Source organism: Enoplosus armatus, chromosome 3 (assembly GCF_043641665.1).
Source record: "Enoplosus armatus isolate fEnoArm2 chromosome 3, fEnoArm2.hap1, whole genome shotgun sequence".
NCBI classification, from domain to species: domain Eukaryota; kingdom Metazoa; phylum Chordata; class Actinopteri; order Centrarchiformes; family Enoplosidae; genus Enoplosus; species Enoplosus armatus.
The window spans coordinates 9,258,895-9,284,946 of NC_092182.1; the positions used below are offsets into that span (position 1 = coordinate 9,258,895).

Genomic DNA, 26,052 nt, shown 5'->3' on the forward strand with positions numbered 1-26,052 from the left:
TTAATTGGTGTTAGCCAATTTAGGATGACACTGTGCAATTAATGCTACAGAGAAGGTATGGATGAGACTGTTGGGAGTGTCTGTGTGCCTTGGTGTGCTAATTCAGCAACCCAAACCAGTATTTGTGGCCAAGACCATTTTTTGAGATGGTATGGATAAAGGAAGGAAGGGGGGGGCGGGTGTAAAGAAGGTAGGTGAAGTGAAAATAAGATGGGAGGAGAAAGAGAAAGACTGTGTTGGGAGAGAGTGGGTGGGGAGCGAGGGAGGGAGTAAAAGGAGAGGACCGGTGGAGGGAGGGAAAGAAAGAAGATGCACAAACAAATGCTAGCCTTGGGAATAGATGCAATCAGCTCAGTCAGTCAGCTAATGACTAATTCCATGGAGAAAAGAGAGGAGCAGAAAGAGAGTAGCAATGGTGTGAGTAAATCAAAGGGAGAAAAACAGAGAGGCTGGGTGAAAGAGACTAGAACTGAAGGGGGGGGGGGACAAGAGACAGACAGGGAGAAGAGAGATAGATGCATACATGACTAATTAAAGACTCCATCAGTTTGAAACATTTGAACCAAAGGAAAAGGATGGATAAATATTTTACCATGAAGAAGAGACGATGAGCTCTCTCTGTCTCTCAGACTTAAGAGACTCTGGGTGGGGAGAGGAAAAGGAGGAATGCAGGGAAATAGAAAAGAGAGAGGCGGTGAAAAAGAAATAACCCTCTGTGAGAAAGTGAATAACACTGTGTGCCCAGTGAGCCTCCTCTTAAATGCCTAATTCTTCATTTTTAAGGGCTTAGCAGATGGAAATGGTAAAGCCACAAGGTCAGCTGCACCAATAATAGAGCCATTAGCTGTTTCTTTTGCTAGCTCCGCTAATGTTAAAAACAAGAACCTAAGCCACTGCTGGAACAACAGTTACCCCTCTCAATTAGCACTAACTGAAATCTCAACTCAGTAATTAGAGTGGACTTGCTGCCCTGCACACAATAACGAATAACAAATAAGCCACAGAAACTAAAGTAAGTTCACTTTAGCCAACTGTTACACTAAAAGATTAGCCAGAGGGCATTAGACCAGCATGAAGGATTGGCTTTCCGCTTGGCTATCACCAACTCTTACGCTAACAGGATTAGCCACAGGGTCAGTGCAATATGGCTGGCAGTGGTCAGGAGGCGAGCGGGCTAAAAACAGGCAGGCTGGGGGGGCAAGTTACCACGGCAGCTAACATCGTAACGAGGCTTCAGGCTGAGGCTTTTCCCTCTGGGGAACGCGGGGCAGGGGGGTAATTAGTTAGACGGCGGGAGACGCCACCATGCTGTGTGAGGAGGATGAACACAGGGAGCTGTTGCATTTGGAGTTGTTGTGTGTGTGTGTGTGTGTGTGTGTGTGTGTGTGTGTGTGTGAGTGTGAGTGTGAGTGAGAGAGAGAGAGAGAGAGAGAGAGAGAGAGAGAGAGAGCCCAGCTTGTACATCGTGGCCCTGAAATGCTCTCAAAGCATATGACAGCCATGTGATACACTCGTAACAAAAAATAATTCCAGTACTCACATTTTCTGTTAACTAATAAAAGCACTGTATGCAAATATACGCGGGTCCGGGTGAACACAACACAAATGTGTATTTGTTTTCTATGCACACAAACATTAATCATCTTAACGTCACTAAACCAGAGGAACTAATCAAAAACAATCTATTAAGAATCTATTAGCTTGGCAATGGGTAATCTGATAAGCCCGCTACAGTGACTTCCCATAGGAGAGTGTGTATGTGTATCTAGTGCTGTCTGCATTCTTCACAGTAGATTAACTAATTTGATAGTAACTCACATATTTACACTCATTTACACTCATCATTTGCTATAATGGAGATGAAGAAGCCCCTGACATCCTGTTACTTACAGACATTTAAGGGAACCATACAAGTGCTGTGTCTTGTTCCCTTATATGTCCTACTTCTCTGCAAGTGTACCTCTCTGTAAACAGTTGATCAGTCCTGTCACTTTATGGCAAAAGGGTTATGTAGCTGCCATGTGTGGTTGTTGGGGGCTTGTGGAGAGCTGTATACAGCCATCTGAAGACAGTCTCTTCTAAGCCAAAGCATACACTGTGAGCTGCTGGGCTTAATTGCAAGGAAATGAGAATTTGTGTGAGCATGTGTGTGCGCCTGTTTGCGAGACACAGCCACTGCGAGCCAAAGGTGATCTATGCCCACTGTGCCACTCATGCCTAACCCTCTGGACACTGTGCTGCCGTCCAACGAGCCCCAGCGTGTGTCCAAGTTTGTATATACCTGCATGAATGTGCTCATTTTGGGCTTGTTAGCTTGAGATATGACATCCCCTCTGGTGTCAGTATATATGTGTGTGTGTGTGTGTGTGTGTGTGTGTCTTGCCAGGAGTGAGTGTGCCCATGGAGCCCTGGCACTGCGCCATCCACCAGGTGTGTTGTTGGCTGTATCAGTTGGCATGGACTGAGCTGTGCCAGAACACTAAATCCCCTTCTCCACCCACAACTTCCCTCTCTACAGCCACAAATATTGCTCCATGTCAACACCAATGACAATTTGCTGCATATCTGAGCAAAAATGTAAAAGCCAATATTATACTCTGGCGTTGACAGCCAGACACATACAAAAAAATAGTGATCTTTGGCTGATAAGAAATATATTTAAGGGATAACCCTTACTTTGTATTTCTCAATATGGCAAACACTTCACAAATGAGGGTAAAATTAACAAAAATATTAAAATAGTAAGAGGCATGTAACTTGACACACACACACATATAAATATACACTACTCACAAAAAGTTAGGGATATTCGACTTTCGGGTGAAATTTATGGAAAATGTAAAAAGTTCATGCTACAGTGATATTATATCATGAAAGTAGGGCATTTAAGTAGAAGCATGCAATGGTAATTTCTTCATCTCATTCCTCATTTCTGCTCAATTTGAATCGACTTCATGTGAAAGCTGAATATCCCTAACTTTTTGTGAGTAGTGTATATGAAAAGCAGGGATTGTTTGACGTTCTATCCCGAGATGTCTGACGGAGATGACCTAGAAACAGGCTGGCCTAGTCCTCACTTGGATCATGTGAGCATCCCAGCTTGAACCCAGACTCTTCTAATCTTCCTTTAAAAATGGATTCTAGCATGGTACATTTATTATTCATCTCCCTCACTCTCTCACTTTTCCTTCTGTCTCCCTTTCTCCCGGCTTTCTTTCCCTCTCTCATCCACTCCTCACTTTGCCTCATTAAGCCCTGGTAGTAGCGAATTAGGATGGGAACGCAGAGGTAGCGAATGAGCGCCGTGCGGTGCAGTCACACACTGTTGGCGCGGGCTGAAGTGCATTAGCACCGAGATTATCAAGGAGTGAACTGTTCTCATCAATGGCATTAGCCAACATAGGAGCTCACTGTAACTTATCCTGCGCTTTAAAGGTGATTAGCTTTGAACGTGTATCACTGGTGAAATTACTGGGGGTAATAGTTGGCACTGAATTAGAGATATGTGTTAAGATTTGCGAAGAGCACAATCAACTTGCAGTAATTCATAGTGTCCCTTAATGTCGCCGGTGTTTGGTAGTAAGGTTGGAAACAGGTGTGGAGTTCGAGACACTGGTTTAATGAGACTGTGTAGGTGGATTCACTAGTGTGTGTGTGTGTGGAGGAGAAAGGGTAGCATTAAATCTTTTAAGAAGACCCCTCATTACTGTCTACACTTACAACCTAAGTGCTACACCCATTTTCTAAGATGTGAAGGTGTGTGTGTGTGTGTGTGTGTAAGGTTGTGCATGTACTTTTACATGCAAACTTCGAACATGTATGTACATTGCGATGTCTATACTCTATGCCCTTCTCTTTAATGAGACAAAATGATTAGAGAAAATAACGATCACTACACCTCATCTCAACGCGAGCGCACTCACTCACTCTCACACACACACACACACACACACACACACACACACACAACGCTCAACTATTATCAGGGAGAGGAATCTTTGATCACAGAAGGAGACAGAAAGACAGCGGAAAGAGAATATGTGAGCAGCAGATGAAACAGAGAAAATGAGAGAGAGGGAACAGAAGCGGCGAGGCGACGTGAAGAAGCAATGGATGATTCCTTTTACTAATTCATAGCTGTGGTTTTACAGCGGCTATTTTAGTTAGAAGGAGAGTTATGGATGCCTCTTGGACATTGTTTAAGCTCATGATATCCAACAATCTATATGGCTGTTTCTCACACACCCATAAAAGCAGAAGTGGCTGCACCCGAGGCCTGATGTCACACATGCATCTTATATTCACTGTATAAAAACCTTCCAAGGCTTGAGTGTGTCTAAATGTGTATAAATATGTGTGTGTGTGTGTGTGTGTGTGTGTGTGTGTGTGTGTGTGTGTGTGTGTGTGTGTGTGTGCGCGTGTGTGTGTGTGTGTGTGTGTGAGAGAGAGAGCACTTCCACAGGGAGATGTGTGCTTTGTTAGGTTGAGTGTAGCCACACAAGAGGACATGCAAACAGATGGGAGACAGACTCGGGCTGGCAATGGCCAGGGATAATTGATATCTGCATACTTCAAGCAGGACGCACGCATGCACATGAATACGAAGACACACTCATTCTCAAAACCTAACAAATATGCAGCGTTTTTCACACAGATCTACACACATGTGGAATCACCTGTGGTGGCCCTCTGCGCTATAGTCACCCTGGCTAAGATAAAACAGGCGAGAAACCACACGACACAGCCCTCGTTACTGGAAGCTAGCAGGCCAGCTAGTTCTTTTAATTGAGCTGATTTCATGCTAGGTTGCGTGCTAAGAGAGGGTTCTCGTGGTGTGAAAGAGAAAGATATACTGTATATGCTCGGCTTGTCACACTCACATTATGGCTTAACTGGGCTGTATGTAATCGGAAAAACGCCATTTAAAAGCTGTGCTGTCAGGAGAGAGAAGAGGCCGCTGCAGAAAATGACACATTTCGCTGTTAATTTGGGAGCATCCTGATAAGATTGGATGACTGATGGCGCTCTGGGAAAGAGCTAAATTAAGTGGAAAACACTGTGTTAAATGCAAAGTGTAAATTATCTGTTTTGTCTTGAGCGCTCCGTCTTAACTTCTATTCCCTCTACCGTGTCTGATCCCTTTCATCATTCTCTCCATTTCCATTTCCTCTGTCTCTTTCTCATCCGTTCTGCGTTCTTGTGTGTGTGTGTGTGTGTGTGTGTGTGACCGCATGCAGTTGTGTGAACTAATGACCGAGGGCTACCCAACGCCTGCACAAAGCCAGCGTCTGTGCTGCTGCCCGAGCAAACAACTCGTGGCTCGGCTGGCTGAGCCAAGTGATGACACGAACCACACGCACACACAGGAACTACAGTCACTATGCCGTATTTTCTGATTAGGATTTTCAGTTCAGAAACGTATCAAGCAGAAAGACGCACATACAGAAACATAGAGAAAGACTGAAGACACACACAGACACACATTTCTTCCATCATCACTCCTCCCTGGTCCTGAGGTGGACACCAACATTTAAATGCAAACCACAGACACACGCCCCCGCCCCCCCCCCCCCTCCCACACACACACACACACACACACACACACACACACACACACACACACACACACACACACACACAGGGGAGTTTGACAGGGCAGCATTATGCACCAGCAGAATAACAATCATCAGTCAATTAGGCCGTGACACGGTCTCTTGATGGTGACACCGGCAGTCCCAGTGGAATACATCAGGGACTTCACACAGCAATATACACATACAGATGACAAACTGTCACTTGTTATTAACCCCTAGAACGCCACATGACCAGTGTGGTTTCTATAAAAACACAGTGGACATAAAAAATGATATCACACATACACCAAAAAAATGAAGTATACTGATGGTTATTTCACCTTATAATAGGTATCAGACAGTATTCACACAAAATATTCTCAATGCTACAGTTAGTATTTGTGATGCATTTACTCTCTAGTGCCACAGCTTTAATGGTCAACTAGCTGCAGCAAGTATTTAATTATACTTCATGGAGGTTAGACGTCGGTTTGTTGGACATTTTCAGCAATTATTTTGTCAGCAAATTTGTTTAAAAGTAATTGTAGAGCTGCATGTTCTTACTTAAGGTAAAGCTCAAACCTCTAACACACATAATGAAGATATGCAACACCTTTCTAGTGCAATTTCAGTCTCCCTCTCCTCAGGAGTATCCTCAGGACTATCTCCTCTTGTAATTATTTTGTATTGCCAAACTAAATATGTGATAATTTTCTCTTGCCTATCTTTAATATTAGTTGTCATCAGCTTTTGATCAAATAAAACTAGCAACCAAACTTCAACAGAATCTGATGTCAAGAGCCATTCATAAAAACCTGCGTTAAAGAGGCCTGCTGTGTGAAGCAGCTATTACACATCAAGTCCCATCTGGCACTTGATGATTTAGATTGTAGCCGCTTGGCCGATGCCGTCACCCTCTCATGCTTTATGATGACAGACCTGATAGGGGTTCATGTTCTTGCTCAAGGACACCTCAACAGAACCAATGCTAATTAGTTTATGGAAACACTTTGGCTGGTGCAGAGGTCACTCATGTTATCTTTTGGTTATGAGACATTCACACAAAGCAACAGGCACTCTGCTGCCCTCAGCTTAAAGAATCCCATTTTGAAGGACTTTTGTTCTGCACTGATAAACTTCTTTTTAATTGATATTAGAACAATGGTCTTACTTTTCCAATATGTTTTGTTTTGTTAGAGTGGCCATCAAAAATAGTCTTATATTGATAGAAGCCTTTGGTTTGCTTCATTGATGCCCCGTTCAGATGAATGGGCATTAGACAGCACCGCACCCACCTGAGCCTGGCATGGCCACAATGGGCCCACAGCGGGCACTGGGGGCTCCTACCACCTGGCAACACTGGCCACATACACACAGCAGATGGCTCGAATCGGCCCCCCAATGGAGGGCGCAGCTGAGGAATCCTAGCGTCTGTTTGTGTGCAAATGTGTGTGCAGTATCAAAAAACATGCGCTTACAATAGGTATTAGATTATCGACCGGGATCCTCTCCTTTGTCTGATGTCCTCAGACCACCTATTGAGGTTGTGTATGAGTGGGCAGGTGTGTGTGGGTCATGGCGAATGCCCTTTCATTGTCAAGGCTCAACAGTGCCTTAAAGAGCAGAAGTGGCCGAGAGAATCAGCCAGTTTCATTTGAATGTCCATCTGCTGACTGCTTCACAACACAGACAGCGGTGGTTTAGTTACGGGGTTTTTTTACACAGGAAGACATAAAAGAGGAGAGAGTGAGATATCGTACAGTATGTAAAGCTGGCGAGCTGACAGATGAACAGAGACACAAGCTGGACTGTTTCATTAGTCAAAGCGAATGGAGGCTTTTAATCCTAAATATAAAGTGCAGCGGATGGCCAGTCTGCCGCTGTGTCCTTGACCGCAGCGGTATCCAGATGACCGCTGGAATTAGTTCATCACACCTATGAACGTCACCTCTCTTCATCACTTCCTTCTCTCCTCCTCCTCCTCCTCCTCCTCCTCTTGCTCTTCTCTCTATCTGCTTCATCTCTCCATCTACCTCCCTTCCTCTCCCTATATCTCTCCTATCTTTGTTCCATCAAACCAGGACTCATTAGTAAAAGCTTCCCCTGTGTGTGTGTTTGAGCGTGCGTGTGGCCAACAGAGCACAGAGGGACTTCATTAGTGCATTAAACATGTTGTTTATGCCACCGTCTTGTTGCTCTACACAACCTTGAGCATTAGAGTCGGTTTAAAAATAAACTCTGAGTGTAGATAACGCAAGATATCAAAGCCCTTCAAGTCCAGCCAAAATGATGAATGAAGGGATGCTTCAGGTAAAATAATCTTATAGAAACCTGTTCCAGGACCTTGATGAAGAAAATATCCATTTGGAACACACTGGTTGTTTTTTTCTATACAGCCATGATAATAAAAGTTTTGCCATTATGTTTATACCTGCAAACACAGTGTTGGTTTTTTCAAATTCTATCAATCCTTCCCCTCTCTTGCTCTCAAACTAAGACAGAAAAACACACTAGAAACGACCTTCTTTTAGTGCAGTCATCCATTCTACCCATATTCTCCCAGTCTCTCCCCTCCACATCCTCAGGCATGGCTATATAAACAGCATTCAACACTAGTGCTCTCCAGAGGAAGTGTAAGAATAGGAGCGCACTCCATCACAGCATCAAGGTCTGCAGGCACTCCCACAAAACCATTGAAAGCTGAAAAACACACTCAAACAGATCCTGATGACTCAAACATCTTACTTTACTGGTAAGATAATAAACGCTCAAATAAAATCACTTATAAAGACAATGACCAACAAAACCACAGAGTAGAAGAGGACGACTGCCTGCCAAATCAGAGAGGAAGAATCTGTTATCACATGCTACGAATTCAGTTGCTCTTTTTCCGTTTTTTCTTCATCTGTCTCTTTATTACTTTGCCTTTTTTTTCTCCTTCTCCATTGCTGTCAATTTTTTTTATTGGGTTTTTCTTCATAGCAGGACTCAAACTGGCACTGCTGTGAGTCAGTGTGAATGTGTGTGCGTGTGTGTGCTCGAATGTCAGGTTTTAGATATTGTTCCTTCTATGCAAATTGAATATTTTCCAAGACCAGATTACTTGTTGTTTTTGGGGGTTTTTTTTGTCTGAAACAGAAGGCAGCCAAAAGAACTGCAGGCTCTTTGGCTCTGTTGTTACACACACACACACACACACACACACACACACACAAACACACAAACACAACATACCTCAACAACCTACTGTAGCATTGCTTCCCCAGGTGATGTTCATACCTCAACCAAAGTGCATAACAGCACAGGAGAAAAGACGTGACAATAGCTAAATAAATAAAGGGACTGCTGCCAAGCTAAGTGAATGGGTGTCACTTTGACAAATGCACCGTGCTGAATCTTAGTCAACATTGTATTGTTTGTTGTCTCTCCTTCCTTCATAAACACATACACACACACACACACAAATCCTTGCCATCACCAGTGCACACATTATTATGCGTACTGTGAGTGACAAACACACAAACACTGCGTGCATACACAAACACGCATTAAAAGCACACAAACACACAGGCTGATTATACATTCATAATATTGAATGGATGACAGGTCTTGAGCAGTGCAGCGGGAAACGGGGTGAATTCTAATGAGCTACCATTTACCCCGAGAGCTCTGTCCTCCATTGACTGGATACACACACACACGCACACACAAAGACATGACACACAGTCACACTTGCCCAGGCTGCACACGAGCATATTACACAGATAGAATCATAATTCTGGCACATTGTGAGAGTGCACATCTAACAAACAATCAAACAATCACAAAGACAGTTCACGTACAAGTCAGCCACACCAACCAAGAATATATTCTGTTGCATTAATGTACAGTTAACATGGTTTCACCCAAGGGCGTTCTTGTTCCCCCAACAAACGGGTACAACAGCTACATCAGTGTGGCCAAAATTTGCTTCTGATATTGACACAAACCCCAAACTGCTAAATAAAAAAAAACAACAAAAAGCATTAAGAAATTCTCTCCTAAACTGCTCTCCAAAAGAAAAGTTATATCAAGCAGAGTTGAACTAAAAGTCAGACTCCAAAACTCCCATCCATCCATCACCTCTCTATCCCTCTGTCCTACCCTCTATCACCCCACCTGAATTAATCCACACTACACAGCTGACCAGAACAGAAAAGCCATTCACCAGTCATAGCTGTTGAATTGATTGAAGGCAAGCTCTTAAAATTAGAGGCGAGGCGGTACGTGGTGTTGGGACACCAGCAGTAACATTTTATGTCTGACGTGACTAACATGGCAATCAATGAGGGAGTAGCCCCAGACTTGCTTTAAATTGCTTGTTAAACGAACAGGTTTTAAAGAGGCACTTGTATGTCCTGTTGGAAATGGCCACTAGTGAGAAAAATGGAGTTGACTGCATTTAATCATAGTGTAAAAAGTGCCTGCAAAGTGCTGCATGTAAATGCCCAAAAATTAAGCTGCAAGCAACCACCACTGGCTGAAAAGCTACTCACCATCCAAAACAGAAAGAAATGACACTAAATGTGTTCCTTTCATTCCATTCCTTTCTCTTAAAGTACCAAAAGACAAGCTTGTTCAATTTCATTTCAACCACAGCGCTAAAATTCAACCAAAACAACAAACATTTCATTCAATTTAAAAAGGAAAAAACTCATATAAAAAAAATAAAAATAAAAATCATTCCTACCTTCTTCAGTTTGCCATTCCGCGTGCCAACAAAAGCCACGGTGTTGCCGCGGTAGTCGTACGCCGCGACCGACGTCATGCCATCGTCTTTATCGATGAAGAGGGGGGTGCCCTCGATGGTGCTGGTGCCCCCCAGAGGCTGGTTGAAGTCCTGGCCGCAAAAGTTATCGTCTATCTGAAGCGGCTGGAGGAAGGAAGGAAAAATAACGATCAGACAAGAGGTTTCACAAAAGAATGAAATTGTTCAAAATCCAATTCTGAGGATGTCATTTTATAGGATTAACGTTGGACTTTAATAAGAAATAAACAACAATGTAAGTTTTTGAAGATGCTTTCTATGGCTTCTCTTGGGTGTTTTTTATTGTGTATTAAGATGTTTAGACTTCAGTCTGGTGTTTAGTACAAGAAGGTGGAAAGTAAGGTTGCAATAATAAAGTGTATTTTATCTTTTGCATTTTTTTTTCTGATTCAGCATCACAGTACAAATAATGTCCTTGTTTGTATTTTGAAGCACTATTTTTGTCCAACAGTTCAGAGAACTGAGAGAAGAAGGACTAGGAGATAACATGAAACATAACAAAGGTCCTGAGCCGGATCAAGCCCAAGACATCAAGCGTCTTAGCCCAGTGATTTCCAAGGACGCCCCTCAAAATCTTGAAAGCAGCAGAGCCGTCTAAAGGTCCACTTGTCATTTGTTTCTATATCACAGTGGGAGTACAGACAGGGCTATAGGTGCGGCAACTTGATTATCCAACATGTTAAGCAGCCTGTTCAAACATCAGCCATTCATAAACACACCCTTCTTTCTCCCTAACTGAATCCACTGTGCAAAAACCTTCAGCATATTGTTAAGTGTTCCGTCACGGCAGTGACACGGCGGTAATGCTGGTGACCATGTGACAATATCTGGAGCATTCCCGTGTCACGAAGGGCCCATCGCCCCGGGCAATCTACTGACCCATATGATGCCTTAACCAGTCACCACACACACACACACACACACACACACTTGGGAAGTGTGTAAATGGCGGTGTAATCCACAGTCTTATCACTACATCATCTGATTGATCCACACAGGAGAAAAGATAACATCCCCACCCTCACCCTCTCTCCCTCCCGATCTGCCTAAATTGCCTGCAGCTCAGCACATGTCAATAACCCGTTATTCTGCCTTTTTCTACTTTCTCACTCTTTCTCTTCGTCTCCTTCCAGCTGCTACAGTAACTGAGCAAACATCAATATCCTCTCCCTGTCCTTTTCTACCTCCATCCATCCATCCCTTTTTGCCAAACGCTCTGCATCCCCCCTTTTCATCCACCCCTCCTCGGCAAGACACTACTCTTTCTTCGGGTCCCTCACACACCCCCGTTATGTTCTCCAACGAGAGTAGAGGTGTGAGTGTGTGTGTGTGTGTGTGTGTGTGTGTGTGTGTGCGTGCGTGCATGCGTGCGTGCGTGTGTGTGTGTGTAGGGTGGTAGGGCTATCAACTGGAGTCAACAAAGAGCTTGCTCTCTCTTGTTCTCCATTTCTTCCTCTGCACGGTGATGTCACACGGTAAAAGCAAAGAAAAGAAAGGAAAGAAGACATTTTAATTGAAGCTTCTGTGTGTGTGTGTGTGTGTGTGTGTGTGTGTGTGTGTGTGAGAAAATGAGAGACAGGAACACACACAGCCATTACCTGAAACAACTTTCTTTTGTAACCACTAATGGCCAAGGGGCAATTTCTTTCCTCAAAACAAAGGCGACTGACAGACAACACACACAGGCAGACACACATGTGAGGACTTGTGCACACATACACACACACCAAGACACACATTCACCCAAAGGATCCAGTTTATTTTCTGTGTGCACACACAGATTTGGCTACAAGCAACAAAACAATTCCCACCGTCTTCATATGACATACAACTAGGGGCAACAATTTTAAACCATGTAGTCATGGGAAGGAAATCCATCAATCTGGATTAGAGTCAGCCACACACACACACACATACACACAAGCATGTGCACACACAAATAAGAGCCGTTTGGCCGCCAGAGCCAAAGGGAAACAAGTTAAAAGGGTTAATCCATCTTCTATGGAGGAGACTAATTGTCAAAAATACTGCATACAGTAGCCCCTAGAGTCCATATGTGTTAACACACGCCACTACACACACAATGCACACACTTTACACACACACAGTAGAGTATATAGGTCTCTCTGGAGCACTGGAGGGTAAAGGTGCAATAGCATTCCTGCAGGTCTAGAAGGTTTAAACAGCATAGATCAGCATGGAATAAAAGGCGTTTCCCTTGAGGTTGGAAAGCATTTTAATGGCGGCTACATTCTGATGTGGGTTCTGCAATTTAAGGCACTAAAAGATTCCCACGTGAATTAGAGCTGACATTCAGCATGGAAAGAATACTCCCCCTCTGTGGTCTCCGCAGGGTTATTGGCTGGAGACTGTATTCAACGTTCTGCAGTGTTTTCAAAGACGCAGGACTCCGCCTGGGATGAAAGAGTTAAGCCAACGACCTTCCACTGACTTTGGCAGCAGGGCCTTACAAATGCAGAAGAGGGGGCTTCTTGTTTTGATTTTCACAGGGTGCATGTGGTGCTGAATGAATTTGTGGATTTGCAGTTCGTTGGGGCTTGGTCTTTTCTCCTTGAGACCCCCTGTCCCCAAAACAGGAAGTATGAGTGCGAGTTAAACGGGATAACAGGAGCTCATCTAATCTATTATTTCACAAAGAAATAGGTATTTATTTTAAACAATTATTATACATCTGCACATTGCATATGAAGAATGCAATGAATGGTCATTTTCATTAATGATGAATCTACTAATCAATTGCATTGGCTAGAAAATAGCCAAAACATTCCCATCACAAGTCCCCATAGCCCACAGTGACATCTTAAAATGTCTTGTTTTGTCTGACTAACAGTCCAAAACCCAAATGTATTCAGTTTATTATAATATAAGACAAAGAAAAACAGACTATATACACCTGTGAGAAGGTGTAACCAGTGAATCTTTGCTTTAAAAATGACTTAAACTAGTAATTGATTATCAAGATAGTTGCTGATTGATATTCTGTCGACCGATCAGCTTAAACTCTGCTATATACGACTGAACACTAAGCTGTGATCTTTTAGGGAAGTTTTGAAAGGATTAATACACAGGCTGAGAGATACTTATGGTGTGTGTGTACAGTACATGTGAGCTGTCAGCTGATATCCAAGGTCACAGAGAAATATGTGACAGAGATACTGCTGATACAATATACGAGGACTGCCCACAAAGACAAACACACACACACACATACAGTGTGTGTGTGTGTGTGTGTGTGTGTTTATGTGTATATATGTATATATAAAACCCAGAGTGGTCTCTAGAAACAGCTAGAGGTCACGCATGTTGCTAACAGCCACGACTGTGGTGGTGGTTTCCCCTGGGTGAAGCTGCTTCACCCACTTCGCACTGCAACACGATGAAACATGGTCATTCATATGGCACCAAACACGCGTGTACACACAACTCAGCCCACAATAACACTGACTGATTACAGATGTGCACTGGCCAGCCCACGCTTAAGGAAATGGCTGAATAATCATTCCCCTATGATGGTTATTTCTTTAACGTATTACGTCAAGAAAATATGTCTGGGCACACACATTACGCCAACCTCAAGCGGAATTCATCAATAGTAACCTCCATTCAGCAAAACATATGGAAACGGCAGAATACAATATGGGCTTATGTACAGGAACATACATGGTGCTGTGAGTTACGGCTGTTAAGGTGCAAGGAAAACATGTATGGCAAGCACAAAAACACTCATTCATTTAGCAATATGTGAATTAATTGGACAGCATGTTGCATTACCAGGCGCTACGTTTCTCTGCAAAAACCTGTTTGTACAGAGAAAACTACACAAAAAATATGTTTTTGTATCATGGAGAGCTGGAAGGGAGTGGAGCGGACAAAAGAGAGGGGGACAGAAGTGGGTGGTATTAATGCTGACAGCATGGTTTCAAGACCAGTCTGCAATTCATCTGTGTGTGTGTGTGTATGCCAGAGAAAAAGTGAAAAAAGACGCCTCTCTCCTCACTAGTCTTCAGCTGTGTCCTCATCAAGCCAACAGATAAACACATATTTCCAGAAACACCCATTTCCTACAGTCTCATCTTGTATGTGTGAGAGAGTGTGTGTTTGCGAAAACAGGAGAGAAGTGAAAGAGAGATGGACAGTAGAAAAAGGGAAATTATCTGGCATCAACTACAGGAGCCGTTCCTCTGCAGCCTTCCACCTTGTTTTCATATCAGATGATAAAGGTTTTCACAGTGCAGGTGCCTTTTGCCCGACGCGTGTGTGTGTGTGTGTGTGTGTGTGTGTGTGTGTGTGTGTGTGTGTGCGCATGTGGCTGGCTGCAAGCAGAGAGAGGGATTCTGGGAGAGGGCAGCTCATAAATTACCCAGAAATCTCAGCGGGGGCCTTGAACTCATGGAGACATTGCTGGAGTTTCTTCAAGAAGAATAAACACAATAAAAAACGAGTGCAGCAGAGTTTGTGTGTGTGTGTGAGTGTAGGTGTCCTCGCAAGCAAAACATTTACGCGCCCCTGTCCTTATTTATAAAGCAGAAGAGCAACCTAGCATCTGATGGTATCCACAGTTACATATTCATAATGCACACGCTTGTGTATGTGTGTCTGTGTGTGTCAGTCAGTCGACATCAGTGTCAAAGAAGAAGTCCCTCTTACATAAACTAATATTTAGCCAGAGGCAAAATACACACACACACACACAGACACACACACAGACACACACACAGAGACACACACACACACACACACACACACACACACACACACACACACACACACACACACAGCCTACTGACCTCATACCAGGTCAAAGTGAATCACAGGCTTCATGATGCTTGCTGACTCTTCAACGTACAGCACCAACACCAGGACCCAACATGGCACAGACTGCCATACAGATATCACAAACACACCACACATGCTTACAAGTATGGCTGGGAAATGTATCAATATTTATCTTTTTTTAATATAAACAAAATTATACAGTTTAAATAAATGCTGCAAAATAATTTACTAAGTTTGATTTCGGCCGGAATGTAAAAGCAAACCATAATTTACATTTACTGTTTGCTTCCTCTTCAACTAAACTATTAAACAGGTGATGACCACACATACATATGCATATTGGAATACAGTCCTCTGGTTACTATGATATTTATTTAGTCATATTCCTTAAACCTGCTCAAACTACTTTAGGGATTTTGTTACGTCCATTCAGCACACGCAATTGAAAAAGCAATCAAAGTTTCAGTTAAAGGAATAATTCATCTATTTCATTTCATTTAACTTAAAACCCCCCACTACTTTAAAACAATAAACAATTGAATCCTCAAGGTTAAGTGTCCGTAAAAAGAACACTGTATGTGACGTGCAATGATCATGAATGTAAAAACAAGCACAGATCCACACACAAACAGACTCGCACACCTCTAAAGCAACCTCTGTGTTTAGGATAACAAGGCGTCAACATCTCATAAGGCTCATCACCAACGCCATCTCTGACGCTACTGGCTCCATGGAGACAGAGCGTGTTTGATTGGTTGTGTCTCAAAGGTGTTCGACAACATGCACAATGCATCAACAACATCTTGAGGGAAAAGTGTTTTGTTACTGTATGTTTATACAGACGGATGATTAAGACTACTTGAGGACGAAATGTATTTTTATCCAAATTATTTACAATCTATGAATTGCGTCGCTCAAAGATGCTGTAGCTGTTTTCTAGAATATGTTACTGGATCCTCACTGATCAATAATTTAGAAAAAGAGATGACTGCACCAATTCCATATTCATGGGTTGCAGGGTAGTAATTTCTATGTTGAGTGCACCCCAGGCAGACAGCGAAACCTCAAGGAGTTGGCACCTATTCAGAGAGCTGCCTCCACAAGCTGTCACCACATGTTTAGACCGCAATCCAACTGAATGGTAGCGACATAGGAGAAGTAATATATACTGTATGGAGTACGTACAGGAAGACATATACCCGTCAATGCCCACAAAGGAGCGCACAGTCTCTTGAAAACAAACCGGTGCTAGTGTAAGCTCCCAGGCAGACGAGAAGAGTGCTCGTGATCAAAAGATCATCAGTTCAAATCCCCACACCAGCTGGGACATGTGGGTGCGGAAAGTGAATGAGTAACATACTTCCTCTCTCCATTATCAACCACCACAGGTGCCCTTAAGCAAAGTACTTAACCTCCGACTGCTGTGATGGAGCTGCTCAGTGACCAGCGGAGGAAGAGTGGCTCAGCAGATTTAAAGGTTTCAAACGGCAAAAGATACTTAGAGAAATTCAAATGCTCCCTGTAACTGAATCCAAGGCAGATTAAGCCACAGTAGGGAAGTATATGATTAATGTGACTTAATGTAAGGTCAAGTCATAAAATTCAGCGTAAGAAACAGAAATCCAACATTTCAGCCAGTTTGTCTAAAAGTCATCAATTGGTATTTGCATATGAATAGAATTACATTTTAGAGATATAGACCTGTTTGGGGGTCACCATGTTTATATTCATTTTCAAATAAATATCAGGAATTTGTCTTTGGTCAAAAAAAGCTTTGAAAAAAATCGGTAAGACAAAACTCAGCTCATTTGCATTTTCTCTATTTGTTTTCTAAAGGTCTATTTGATAAAGTATTATCTGAGCTGTACTAATGGCAAGCGGATTTTGTTTATTGCAAACTGTGATCAACAGTGTCGTCTTGCAGCAAGAAACAACAAATTTTGGACGCATTTGGACATCAAGGTTTCCTGTTTAAAAAGGATCCTTACTTACTCTTTAACTAAACTGATCCACAAATGCCCTACTGGTTATACTGGGAAGCATCCAAATGTTGTTCTTAAAAAATCATAAAACACAGAAAAACCTCATGTATAACTGGTAGATGATGAAAAGTTGGCCTGTGCTGACTGTGTACATTCAGCTCATCGACATGGGAAGCAGACAGTGAAGCTGACTGGGGCATCTAAAAGAAATAAAAACTTTACGCAAACGTAGAAACACACATACAGACTATTAGCATGCACAACACAGGCACAACCCCCTGCCCCACATTTTCTGATTACTCCAGATAATGATGTATGCAACGCACCACACACAGTACAGATCAATACATAATTACACTGACAATTAGTATCATTAGAGTGGTGCTAGAGATGGGGATTTGTTGAGCTAAACACTCCTCAGAGAGAGAGAGAGAGAGAGAGAGAGAGAGAGAGGTCAGAAAAAAGAGAGGGAGGGAGGAATTAAGCAGCTCACACACAGTCTGCATGGGGTCTTTTCCAAAAGGTTTTCTATTGTCCTTTAATAATGGGATGAGAGCGACACTTGAGCGCTGAGTGGGTATGACATTGTTAGCTCACACACACACACACACACACACACACACACACCACTATGGTGCAATTGAAAGTCTATCCTGTATACAAATGAACTCATTCCTAATTTCAAATCAAATCACCAAATATTAACCAAAACATGACCCATTAGTACCAATAACGTTTAAGACAACCCGCCCAATCGGCGTCTCCCAGCTCGACTCATTTAGACTGTCAATTAACTCTGCTCATCAACTCCGGCTCAATTAATAAGGTGTAATTACTTAAACGCATTTGCCGGCACATCCTTTTAGATTAGGTCTGCAGAAACAGGACTGGCGTTTTACAAAGACCACAAGTGAGTAACGTTCATTAGATGATATTCATAATGACGGATTTAATAAGGTTAGGAGCTGGCCAATTCCACTTTGTCTTTTCTGCAGCGACGTAATGAAAATCTGCTTGGTTTTCTTAATGTGGGCTCAGGACGTGCAGAATATAACAGCAGAGAGAAAACCTGACATTGCAGTATCAATTTTTGTCTAACAAGTCCCAAATAAATATTACAGCTTTACAAAACTTAAACAAAAAAACAGATAACTAAATCTAAGAGGGAATACAGGATCTTACAGAGAACTTATTGTGTGCTATATTGCATCCAATTCAGTGAGTCAGTATAATCTTCTTTATAGCGTGTGTTCTTATCAGCCACAGGTAAAAGGATCAGTTATAACATTTGCATCTGCTATACGGCTGAGATCAGTCTCCAGGGTGCAGCTCACCACAAGACTTTACTTGCCTCTGATAAACGTGCTCTTCTCAGTAGCTAAACCAAACACACACTCGCACTCACACTACACTGATAACTTAGAGCTCCAGCAGTCTTTATGTTTGACCAAAGTTAATAATTGCCCCAACTATGAATAAAATCTGAATTAACTATAAAAAATAGGGGGGGGGTGGTCACACGTGAAAACATATCATAAGGAAAAACACGTCACAGCACTACCCACACTGCCTCACAAGTAATGTCCTGTGGACGCGGTGCAAAAATACCACAGGAATGAGCACCATCACTAACAAGCTGTGACGCACAAGTGATCAATTCAATATCGATTTCAGGTTTAGCGTCAAATCTCACCTCTGACACTGACGGCCATGCGACAGCTGGCCTATGCATCATCAAAAAAATGAATACGTTTCATTTTATGACTGATTGTCAGATTGATTGATGAATTGGTTTGTGACAAAGATCAAAACCTCACCATCCATCTGGTGATCGAGAGAAAGCCGCTTGACATGTTGAATAGTCTTTGGGTCAGATATGAGCCTCATGTAGAGAAAAGTACCAATGGTGCTTTCAATGAGGGAAAGGAATGTCCAAGACAAGTTTTTTGTTTCTGTTGTCCCAATTTAAGTAATTCAAGACTTAATATGTGACGATTTTAGGCCAAAACCAATATTTCTATTTTCGAGATTATTAGTTAAAGTAAGCTTATATACAATGAAGCCAACAATAGTATGTTTAACAGCGTCATGGCCCTAAGAAAATACAGCCTGCATGACAGCTGGCTTCAAATGCGCTTTGTTTAATTTCCGTGGAAAACTGTTATGTCGCTGAAACTGAAGGTTGCAGGAAGGTTTAGGCAGGATTTGTCTTCATACTCAGCATGAACTAAATATGCAATTTCAAATGCAGTTTTGACAAACAGCAGAACATAAAGGGCATGCCAAAAAATGTCACCCTCTAGCTAATATTCATTTATTTGTGTTCACTCAAAGTATGTATGGTTTACATTGGAAATGGACCAGGCTCCATATAAAAGTGATGCCGATTAGAAAGTGCTAATATGATCATGGTTCCCTCTGCTGCCCTTGTGTTAAATGCTATGACTTTTCGATGAGTTTCTATTACTAAATGAGTAAATTCTAATAACCTAAAAGGTGACTGCTGGCTCGTTTAATGTTTTGCCTGCTGTGGAAAAAAACAGCTAGAAATCACCATTTTAATGTGATGATTTAGTGAGTAAGAAGATATATATTCTGCAAAGTGACCCCTTAGCAAAGAGGTTCCCTGACTTTCTCTATATATTTCAGAAACACACACACCACAACAAGGAGTTTTGTTGTGTTCCTGAGTCCTTGTCATTATTCGCACCTACTCCTGAACGTACACACACTGTCAGACGAGCCACAACACACACACACACACACACACACACACACACACACACACACACACACACACACAAAGAGCTGACATGACAGAGAGGCAGGCTGCTGAAGAGGACAGTGTGGTGGCCAGGTGACGGACACGATATTATTTGTGCAGCAGCCAGCATTCAATCACACTCTCCTCTCCTCCCTCTATCTCTCTCCCCTCTTTCTGTCATCCGCCCTTTTCTCCCGCTGTTCTTGGCAGTGGCAGCGAAAAGATTTCTGGGGCTATCACTCTTCCTCTCGCCCTCCTCTTCTCTCCGTCGGTGAATCACTGCCTCTCCTTCGAGCACACCTTGGCTGTAAAAGGCTTGCTGCTCTCTCCATTGGCTGTTTTTCCTTCTCTCCGTCTCTCCCTTCATGCCAGTCTTTCTCTTTCTCCGCTGAGTCCCCTCTTATTAAAACCACTGCTCTCGTCTCATTCTGCCATTACATCCCTGCACACTTTTTTTGTTATCTACACAGATTGGCATCAGACTTCTTTAGTCAAGTCTCAAAAAGGAAAAAACATCGACGTCACATCTGAAGTTAGCCAGCCAGCCGTGACTGCAGCACAAAACATGGCTCCATGTCAAACTTCTCATGACTGATATTGATGGACATTAACAGTAACAGAACATATCTCCATTCTTCATCTAGCCTGCAGCTTGCGGTTTTGGTTGATTTTTTCAGAATGCAGCATCAGTTGTGCATGCCTACAGTAGAGAGTTGTGCATTTCCACAGCGACCTGGGCAGGTCACAGGTTCAAAATGCCTCAACCCACAAATCTAGTCTTGGTCACTTTTAAATAGCAATGTCTGCAGTCAATGCTAAACATCAGGTTTGAGGAACTGCCTTCTGGACAACACTGCAGCTTTTTTCCTCCTTTTTTGTGCTTTCTTTCTCAATCCCTTCCTTTTCCCTTCAAGCCTCTTCTTTGGCTCGCTCTGTTATTTTCACACTCACTCTGTCTCTCTCATCTCCTCAACACCATCCTTCGAATTCCCTTAATCTCTCCTGTACGTTGCTTTGGCGTCTAACTCTTCCTCTCTCTCCGACTCCCTCTTGTTCACTCTTTTTTTGCACCCACCCACGTCCTGCACCTCTTTCTTTCTCTCTCTGGTTCTGGCAGCCATGTCTCTCATTTACTTCCTGAACCCCCCCCCCCCCCCCTTCTCACTACACTCTCTCACCTGTTTTTTGAATTCATCTCCATCTCATGCAACACTAACTTAGCAACTCTCTCCTCTCACACTCTCTCTCTCTCTCTCTCTCTCTCTCTCTCTCTGTGTGGAAATGGTTTGTATTGATCCACTCTCAAACCGGAGAGAAGGTCAGGGGTTCACTAATAAAGCTCAGGGACAAAACAAAGACACACAAACAAACACATGGACGTACACACGCACACAAACACATACACACAGCAGACAGATATAGCCAGGTAACGGGGCTGAGGTGATGAACAGTATGTGTGTGTACACAAACATATTTTTATAACAGAGCTGCTTCTGGATTGCCCAAACATTTGTGTTTACAGAAAAACAGCCACCATCTCACTGTGCCCATAAACATATCATCCTAATGATGGCCAGAGGCGAGAAATTATGATCCAGTACTAATATGAACTATACACAGGGAGCTGACAGAGCGCCTGGCCATCCATCATGGCTGTGTGGCTAACAGCTGTCCAGGCCTCCACCCCTCCACCACCGCCACCCCCCCACCTTGCCCTCTCCACCACTCCATGGCAGGGTCAACCTAAACGTATTCACCATCACACAGCCTTTCCCACACTGCTCAGTCACATGCAGCTGAGGTATGCTGGAGTGGCTGGGAAAATCTGGTGGGTGGTGTTCAACGCCAAACACCAGTAGCTTAAACGATATAAAGCTTTGGAGTCGGAGATTGCCAGTTTATATTCCTGGATCAGCTGGAGAAATGGGGATAAGGAAATGACTTCCTGTTAGGTTTGTCCTTTACTTATAATCCAATAGTAGCCGACAGTGGAAGACTGTTAGCTGGCAAGTATAACCTGAGAATGACGGAGAATGTTTTTTCCTCATGAAACAATACACTACATCTTTTCATATTGGTACATTTATTAGTCTATGTAATAGTTAAGCTAAAGTGACAACATTTGGATCCCTGATTATCTTCAGATTCTGACTGATGGAGGCAACTGGCAAAAGAAAAAACAATTTGAAACCATTCATCTGTGCTTGTTATGTTTAGTTATGTTGCACAGCACCAGTTCCCACACTGAAAAATGATATCAGGCACTCATCTGAGGTCAGATTTGAGGTCCTTCGGATCACTGGCTAAGGTTAAGGTCAGCGGTGGGCAGCTGACATTAGGTCGCTGCTTAAGGCCAACGTGGCGTCATTAACCTGACCTAACCCCATGACAGCAGCTAGGCTGGCGGGGTCAGCCAATCAGCTTATCTCTGAGGCTGTTACATCATTATTGGTAACAGTTTTTTGAGAGGATATACTGGTGTGGTGATCAATTGTAAGTGAATGCAATCCTTATCAAAACTACAGTAACCATGGTAACAGGCTTGACTGGCAGAATGGGATGGGGGCTGCTGTGTCATCATGATATTGTGCACAAGTCTGATCTGGGACACTTACAGCCCTCTTTAATGTCATCGGTTACATCTGTGCCTTTCCTGCTACAACGTGTAGAAAGGTCTACAGGCTGCACTGGTGAGGCTGTTTTAGCTGAAATGCGCGGCGGTTTATATTCCTTTAAGGTTGCAGAGTCCATCTATTGAGAGTCATCATGAAAGCAATCATTTTCTCCTCGGGCTAAATGCTGATGAGGTAAGCAGTATATTAGCACAATGCAGTTATCTACCTGACATGTGCATTTGCACACACAGTATTTGACTGGCCAGCACAGTGCGTTCCCTGATGAAGTTGCGCTGCACTGCATAAAAAAGGTTGAGACAAATTCTTTGCTGTACTAACCTGCAATTTTGTACCACATCACTCTGCACCAAGAGCTCCTGCTGCACCAGTGCAAAGGTCTAATTGAAATAAATGAGATGCCTGCTTTTTTGCCTCAGAGCTATTGTCAGTGTGATGGGCCCTAAGAAAGAAAAGCACAAAATAGAACGAAGACGACCACTGAACAGAAAAGAGGCTCCATCTACAGAAGGTGGCAAAAGAGTGGAAGAAAGGGAGGTGAAAGAAGACTCGGCTGGGTCATTCACACCGCTTACACTAACACACAAAACACACCTGTGCACTCAAGCTAATGAAGACCTACACGGAGAGTGCTGTTCTTACCAAGTATACCACTCTATTAGAAACACAGGGTGAATGCTTTGTGTGTGTGTGTGTGAGCGCAACGAAGACACCTGCCGGTAAAAACTGTGTGCACTGACATTTAAAGAAAAAGCTTTAAAAACAGGTCTTTCAATAAAGCTATCTTAAGAGGGCAAGATGGAGGGGATGGATGAGTGAATTTAAAGAGCACGCAGGATGGAAGATGCGGTCGCTGAGACAGGTGGTCAACTGAGAATGAGGCGCACTAAATAGATGGAACAAAGGTATAAAAGGATTGAGGGGGATGCAGGCTGAAGAGAGTGAGCAAGCAAGGGGGAAGGTATGAAGGTCAGAGAAAATAAAGGATGCAAGTAGGTATGTATGTTCACTATAGAGATATAACTAGTCTGTGTGCTGTTGTGTAGTGTTTAAGTCTCCAGTGTGAGAGGTGTCCTCTGTAATGTATGCAGGGCCATGCACCGTGGATCAGTTAGTAAAAAAGTGTGCGTATGTGTGTGTATGTGAGTGTGTGTGAGTGTTACTCCTGAGTGACATTTCACAAATCCAGGGGACTGGGCTAATGATGTCCCCTGTCTGACTAAATCAAAGCACCAAGAGGTTGTGGGGAGAAAGAAAATGGGCAAGAAAAAAAAGTGAAATAGAAGACAGCAGAAAAAAGAAAAAGAGGAAAAAAAGAGCTTTTCACTCTTTATACTGTTAATCACTGCAGGCCTGTAGGAGCGGTCCTTATGAGGAGTAGTGCTATTGTATGTGTGTATGCTCATGTATGCTAGCAAGAATATTTTCAGTAACATTCTTGAGAAAAGGCTGCATCCAAAAGCAGTGCACATTTGCTAAAATGGTGTTATACTTTCCCACAAGACTGGTTCCTAAAGGTCCAATTAATGGTAATTAATGCTACATTTTACCATGAAAACACAATGTGTGCCTTGTCCGATAAGTGCATTCAAAGGAAAAAGGCTGCGAAGAAACTCAACAGAACTCAAAAAGCACAAAGAACAGGTTTGAGCTTACCGAGTTGATGCAGGCGAGCTCCTTGTTGAGCAGCCAGGGTAAGGAGAGTTTACCATCTCCCTTGTAGCAGGACTGAATTCTTTCTTTGATCTTCTCTTTTATCCTCCTCAGGGTGAACAGGCACAATGCTGACTCTTTGGGTGGTTTGGCCCGATTCTTTTGACCCTGAGAGAAGACTGTGAAGAGGATGTCTTCATTCTCAGAGATCCCCAGAGAGTTGGCCAGCTGCCGGCCTGGCCGAGCCAAGAAGGCGTCCTGCACCAGGCGGTACTCTACCCCATCTTTAGTGCAGCCGATGGGGAACTCGACATAGGAGTAAAACTTGGGGTCGTCCACGCAGAGGCGAACAATTTTGGAGGTGAAGAATTGCTCTCCGCTGGCATCAGGTGACGTCAATTGGGTATCCAGCTGCATTGTTAGATAATAGACAAACTGCTCACTGCTGAAGCTGTAAACATAATAGATGTCGAAAGCAGGGAACTTGGACAAAGTGTCCGAGGGGATCTTCAGCTGAGAAGAGACAAACTCATCCTGATAGACGAAGCTGAACATGTCTGCGTTTTCTTCATTCTCCATCAGCTTGCGGCTGGACAAGGTAGGGAAGTACTCAGACTTGCCGTCAATGGGGGTTCCGATGAATAGCTTACTGGTCGTACTGTGGGGGGAGCTTATGATGACCCCGGACATGGTACCCGACTCTGCCACACTGGAGAGGTAGTGCTCCTTGCGGTGATGGGGCTCTCCGAGCTTAAAGAGGTCGTCCAGACGTAGGAACTGGCAGATCCCCTGTGAAGTGCTGCCACAGGCAATGAGGCGGTTCTGTGCATAGTCTATGAGAAGAAGCTTGTTCACATTGGGGGTCTGGGCCAGGTCATGAGGGCAGGACTGGACACTTGGGGGAGGGTAGCACTTCTCATTGTCCACCACTGGGCCAGTCATGTGGCTGCGCAGTTTGGTCAGGTTGCTAGACAGTTTGAAAATCCAGTTGACAGCTCCCACATAGACTTCTCCTGTTTTGTTGTGGATGGCCAGATGTGTAAGCCCCCACACAGCAGGGGCAAATCGTTTGAAGGGCGGAGGTTGGCCTCCAGAGAAGGATGAGCTCAAGATAAGCACAAGCCCCAAGAGGAGAAAAAAGTTCCCCTGGCCAGGGGAAGCCGCTGACCGAGCTAGGGGACACATGTCTGGGCTGTCTAGAGGCAAGGCTTAGGGGGATGGGGAAGGAGAAAGAGAGAAGGACGAGGGGTACAGGCTCTGGTACCAAGTCAGGATTCTCTTTCGTTTCTTCTTCTGACAGTTTGAGGGATAGAGAGAGAGAAGGATGAAGGGAGGGGGAACAAAACTCCTATTGATCCGCTGTCCTGTTTTCAGCGTTGCAAGCCGTCATCAGGAACATCATCCACAGAGGCACGAGGTGGGAGCCCTGGAAGGCAGAAAGAAAAAACACGGTGAGTGTCCAAGAAACATTTCCTATTGATTATGCATCAAGCAGGCAGAGAGGCCTTGAAGGCTCACACATTGCACAGCCAAAATTAGAAAAAAAAAAATCAAGCTGACATTTGCCCCTGTGATAAATAAATGATATCAAATCAAGGCCGGAAGGCAAATGTGTGTCGGCATTTAATTATGACTGAAGATAGCAGGGGAGGCATGGGCTGATTATTAAAGGCTCTGTACACATAATGAAAGTGTTGCTGGAATGACTTATAGACTCACAACATTGAACTCTTTAATATTTCATAACTTCCAACTTTACCATGGTGGCTTTGGAGGAGACGTACGTTTGAAAAAGTGCCAGTGGGCACCTTTACATTGACAGCAGGCAATTTATAGCCAGGTC

The 26,052-nt window shown here is 43.4% G+C and overlaps 1 protein-coding gene across 1 annotated transcript in view; it reads right to left on the reverse strand.

The window, feature by feature from the left end:
* The window catches only part of plxna1b (plexin A1b), a 144,684-nt gene extending 119,290 nt beyond the window's left edge, over nucleotides 1–25,394 (reverse strand). The window contains exons 1-2 of the mRNA XM_070902736.1: nucleotides 24,213–25,394; nucleotides 10,303–10,485 (exon numbers count right to left, since the gene is read on the reverse strand). Of these exons, the coding sequence (XP_070758837.1) occupies nucleotides 10,303–10,485; nucleotides 24,213–25,394 (1,365 nt within the window). The remainder of the gene's footprint in view (nucleotides 1–10,302; nucleotides 10,486–24,212) is intronic.
* Between the last annotated feature and the right edge of the window lie 658 nt (nucleotides 25,395–26,052).